We start from the raw sequence: 5,545 nt of genomic DNA, 5'->3' as shown, positions 1-5,545 counted from the left end.
TCCTCTCTCTCTGTGTGTGTGTGTGTGTGTGTGTGTGTGTGTGTGTGTGTGTGTGTGTGTGTGTGTGTGAGAGAGAGAGAGAGAGAGAGAGAGAGAGAGACTGGGTGAATGACAGAGACCATTTGCTATTTTCAGTGCGCTAGCAGACTCTTGGCCTACTGTTATTGGCTATCAGCCCAGGACAGAGAAAGGGAGTGCGAGAGAGACTTTAATGAAAAATGAATGTAAATGAAAAATGAATGTTGATGGGAAAGGGGGCAGGATTATGGCACTGGGAGGAGGACGGGGTGGGTGTAGAAAGAAATCTGAAGTCATTTCAGAGGAGGATGAAATGGTCAGAGGGAACAGGTTCCATTTTTGGAAATTAACCTTTAATAGGAATTGGAATTTGCGGGATGATTTTCTGTATTTACACCTACTGTGTGCATAAATTTCTGATATGAGATCATGGCTTTCAGGCTTTTTTGTTTTATTCCTCTGAACCTCTCCAGAAATTTAAACAAATATATCCTAATCACCCCTAAAGCAGTGGGACAGAATACAGAAACACACAGGAGTTTTACCGACTCTCTAAAGCCTGGATTTGTGTTTTTAGCCTTCATGTAACTGGTCTTTATGACGTATTTATTTCAGCTCAAAATCAAACAATTTTACTCAAAGAGTTTTCTGATTGGAAGCAAAGCGGAGAAAGTGTAGTAAAGCAAACTTACCCAAACTGTCAGTTTAAGCTGTTTTAGTTAAGTAACGATGTCTGGCCTTCACAATTTTTCCACACGTAAGCTGGACGAGAAACTACAACCTTGTTTCCAACGATGGATTTTAAATTCTCCTTTTTTTCCTTATTTACTCCTCAAAACACTAGTTTTTGTGCAATCAAAATGGTCAGCCATTTTGTCCTTCTAGATGGACCTGATCCTCCTGCTCATGCTCCACTCTCGCTGTCCTCGCTCTCTGTCGACCCCACCCTTCACTCCACAGTCTTTATTTGGGAAATGCCTTAATTGGATTAAACTCTATGCATCAGAAACACTTTGTCAGCATGTCAGCGTATTGTCGGGGTGCTGAGGCGCTCTGAGCCCTGTGTGTGTGTGTGTGTGTGTGTGTGTGTCTGTGTGTGACTAACAGAATAATGAGCTGTGGATTTATAATATACTTGTGGGTGTGTGTTTTAATTTTTTAATGTATTTATTTTTTATAAGTGGTAGATTTCCGTCAGTCCACATTAAGATGCATTGCAGACACATGCACTCTTAACCTGTTACTGTAACTGTTCCACTTGATAATAAAGAAACACTTCCTGGTTTTTGTTTATTTTTATGTATAATGCTTAAAGAACAAAATATAAAAATAAAATGATAATAATTCTGGTAATTTATATAGTAACACCAGCAAAAATATGCAGGTTTCCATATTTGAAATTTAGAGGTGTGTGTGTGTGTGTGTGTGTGTGTGTGTGTGTGTGTGTACACCAGTGTACATTTTTATCATTATTTTATTTATTATTTTTTTGTATATTTCAAGTCTATTTGAGCCCAGAACAGCTGTTTCTTGCTATCCTATCACATTTTATACGTTACATTTTAAAAATATTGTAATTGTTTAGAAAAATCAAAGTGTGTGTGTGTGTGTGTGTGTGTACACCACCAATAGTGTATTTTTATCATAAAAGACAAAAAATCATCATCATGAGCCAAAAATTAAAGACTATTTTTAGCCATTTTTGTTTTAATAAATTCAATCTGATATGTCCCAGGTTTATTCATTTATTATTCAACGTTTTAAAACGCGTTTCTTGGGACACTCAGACCGTTAAAACCTGAATCACCACGTGATTGTAATGTGGGAAACTTTCTTTCTCACTCTAAAAGTTTACAGCTGGATTCTTGCAAAATTCGTGAGATTATGATCAAGAGGGAATCGGTCTTGCCAGCTTAAATTTTGCCTTTCATGCCGTCAGTTGGCACTTTTTTTTCTTTTTTTGAAGTTGCCTGCCTTTTTCCAAGCATGACTTCTCAGATGGTTCAGTGGAAAAGAACAATCATGCGGTTATCTGAAAACTGCTGGTTTAGCCATTATATTATAAAGAGTCAAATCAGAGAGAAAATGTGGCTTCTTGTGTCTCATGTGTCACTGTTTGTTTGTCTCCGTCCACAGGTGAGCGCTCTCCCAGGCTCTGTCTTCAACCTGGCCCCCCCCCACATGTTTGGCAACAGGCTGAACCCCAACTCGACCATGGCGGCGCTCATCGCACAGTCCGAAGCCTCACCGGCAGGTACAGCAGCGACACTTCATGCAGCAGTGCATGTTTGTTTGTGTGCATGTGAAAAAATAAAATGTGTGCATGAGAGAGAGAGCGACAAGGACACGGAGATAATTGATAGGTCAATGCCCCCTTGATCCCGCAAAAAAGGTCAAGGGTCAGTGATATTCTTAAGCCCCTCCCACTCAGTTCTAGTTAAATGGCATAGGTTTTCCTCTATTTTCTCTTTTCTTTTTTTTTCTTTTTTTTCTGATAAACTTTAATCAGTATGAAAGAAAAAAAAATAGGCTCTTTTTGAGGAAATGCTCCTCCTGGAGCCGGCAGGAGCTCCAGAGGTAGAGAGAAAGTCCGTTTGTGTTGTCTGTTCAGCGCAGAGGAGCTGATGAGGGAGTTACGAGAGACTTTAGTAATCAAGAGTAGCCGTTTCCTGATGCAAGACATCTGGTTGGTCAAAGAGACGAGAAGCAAGAGAAAAGAGGCGAATAAAGAGTGCAGAGGAGGAAGCAGTTCCTGCTGCCGGTCAGCAGTCATCAGAGCCAGATCCAGGCTGACCCGCAGGTCAGCTCACTAATCAGGCTGACTGACAGGGGGCCGCGTGTGTGTGCGTGCATTCGTTCATGCGTGTGTCCATGTGTGTATGTGATCCAGAGACCTAAATCTGTTTACCTCACTTTATAAGCACCTATTTTTAATGGGTGCAAATCATGCATCTCAAGTTTTTAGAAATGAGTGCAGCGGTTTTTTGGTTTGTGTTTTTTAGAAACTACGGACAGGCTACTAGGCAGGTTCAGTGTGTTCAGCAAAACTTATATATAATTCATGAAAATGAACATTTTGATTGCAAACTCTAAAAAAAACAAACAAAAAAACAAAAAAAAAAAACGAACAACTGTTTTCTTTTTGTAATTAAGAAAGGAAAAGATTTTATACCATATTTAATTTTGTAAGTTGTTTCAGGTGTGTGTGTGTGTGTGTGTGTGTGTGTGTGTGTGTGTGTGTGTGTGCGCGCGCGCTATGCTGTTGTGTAAAATTAAATGTTTCCAATTGGAAATGTGTTTAATTTGTAATTAAATTAAATATATAATTCAATATCAAGTCATTTCTGCCGTTTACACAATTTCAGATGTGAGTATTGTAAATGTTCTCCACTTTAATTTTAAGTGAAACTTAAATATAAACATAGTATGAATTAATAGGCCAGTGGTTTTTCTTTATTGATTAGCTTTTCTTTAGCGTCAGTAAAATTTCTTTGTGCAAAAGGTGAAATATTCAGATATTAAACCAGCAAACAAGTATTGTATATTTTCCCCCCTATATTTGGAAACAGACTATTTTTGGAATATTGACAGTTGATTCATTATTAAAATAGTGGCAGATTTATTTTCACTTGATTGACCTATTGCTTCATTGAGCTGCACTAACCAGTAATGAAAATAATCATTAAGCAGCCTTAATGAACATTGATCTTTCCTTACCATAACATTAAGCACACAGACGTGGAGAACACGTGTCTGCGGCTACATAAGCATGAAGTTCTGTTTGTCGGCTAGTAAGGGTCATGTGAGCGTAAATGTGCAAGGTGTGTGTGTGCGTGTGTTTGTATGCATGCAGCCTGTTTACTTTGGCAGCCGTTTCTCTTTGCTTTTGAGTGTCTGGAGGGAGGTGCCAGGGACGAAAAGGGTTACGACAGAAAAAAGGACTTGAAAAAGAAGAGAGCGAGGGACTGGAGTGGTGACCTGGTGGGGGTAAAAGCTGGGATTGACTGTCTTAAGTAGAGGGGAGTTTGTGTGAGTGTGTAAATGCAAAAGTCTGTGTGCATGTGTGATTCATTACTCTCACTGAGGAAAATGAAAAGAAGCGTCTGGCCAGGGGCCCAGAGGGAGGAGAGACAGAGACTCTACAGAAGGTAGAGAGGGAAGCACATGCAGTTTGAATGAAGGCTTGTGTTTGAAAGAGATACAGAGAGAGAGAGAGTTTTGTAGATTGCAGAGCCCACAGTATTGCAGCGCATGTAGCCTGGGTCAGAGGGAAGACAGAAAAACTTGAAAAGGGTCCTCTGTCTTCACTTCTTTTTATCATCCCGGACCCTTGAAAAAATATACTCCAGAGTGGATAAATCCAGGAACAACGGCAATTTGCTTTAGTGTGGTAGAGGACAATTATGCTTTTGAAAAATAATGTTGTACGCCTGGGGTGAAATTCCAGTGTGTCTCGGGTCATGCAGACTGCCACCCTTGTATGTATCTCCAAAATTAACCAGCGTTTTAACCATCACATATTTTCTTTTATAACTAAAGTGTTTTTAAAAATTAAAGAAATCCAAATATAGTTAATTGGGAGTGATTGTGCTGTGTAACTGCTCTGCAGCGCGATGAAGATCCACCCTACTTAACTATGTTTTACAGCTGGGGTCAAGACAAATCTGTCATTTCCTGGAGCAGAAACATGTCTTGAGCTCAAAACTGCGTTTTTAACAAATTGTCAAACTTTAACAAATGTCCTGATGTGTGATTTTTCAAGCCGTTAATGAAGGCTCAGAGTCTCCGGTCTGGATCAGTGTGTGAAGCTCCCTATAAGACATTTGAATGATCAATTTTTAAGCATTGCAACACTATGCAAAGAGTATTTACAAGCCACAGTTAAATGACTCATTTTCTCTGCCAGGAAACAGAAATAAACGACTGAACGATGAGTCTGGCTGTATTAAAACGCAGGTGATCACAAAGAGCCCGAGGATAGAAAACAAAGCAGGAAAGCTGGGTTGTTACGGATGTCTGGGATGCTTTGCAGTCTGTATTGTTTGCCTTGCCTAAATAAATGAAGAAGCGTGTTTTTTATTCTTGTTTGTGTCTTGACTGGTGTCTTAAAAAAATAACCTGCAAACAGTATTGTGAGTGCGCTTTCACATTCAACTTCAGCCGGCTCAGTGTGGATATTTTGATTTTTATTTCAGCATATATTGTGCAAAGCAGTTGGTCTAAGATCCATTCCTATATTACAAATAATGACTGAGCAGGCTCATGCTGTAATGCTTATGTTTATGCCTGGTCTGTATTCTGATCATTAAAAGTACCCTAACTTCCAAGTAGGAAACTAAAATAAAATAACAAACAGATAAACGTCTTTATTCTCACATCTAACCCTCCAAAATTTGTAGAGCATTCATTTAAAGACCACAAATGAATTCCACATTTTTATGCTCATGTCAACATTATTCCATAATTTCATCCTAACAACAGAAAAACATCTTCTGTCCGTGTTCTCGTCCAATTGATTTTTTTTTTT

General features: G+C 39.0%; 1 protein-coding gene across 1 annotated transcript in view; it reads left to right on the top strand.

Annotated features, from left to right (window-relative positions):
- The window catches only part of mllt10 (MLLT10 histone lysine methyltransferase DOT1L cofactor), a 44,570-nt gene that overhangs the window by 32,521 nt on the left and 6,504 nt on the right, over nucleotides 1-5,545 (top strand). The window contains exon 13 of the mRNA XM_005722796.2: nucleotides 2,155-2,272. Coding sequence (XP_005722853.1) covers nucleotides 2,155-2,272 — 118 coding nt within the window. The remainder of the gene's footprint in view (nucleotides 1-2,154; nucleotides 2,273-5,545) is intronic.

The sequence above is a fragment of the Pundamilia nyererei genome, unplaced genomic scaffold (genome assembly GCF_000239375.1).
Source record: "Pundamilia nyererei isolate P.nyererei 1_Seehausen unplaced genomic scaffold, PunNye1.0 scaffold00007, whole genome shotgun sequence".
In the NCBI taxonomy this organism is placed as follows: Eukaryota; Metazoa; Chordata; class Actinopteri; order Cichliformes; family Cichlidae; genus Pundamilia; species Pundamilia nyererei.
Note: the sequence above shows the minus strand (reverse complement) of the source record. Positions and strands in the feature narration are given on the sequence as shown.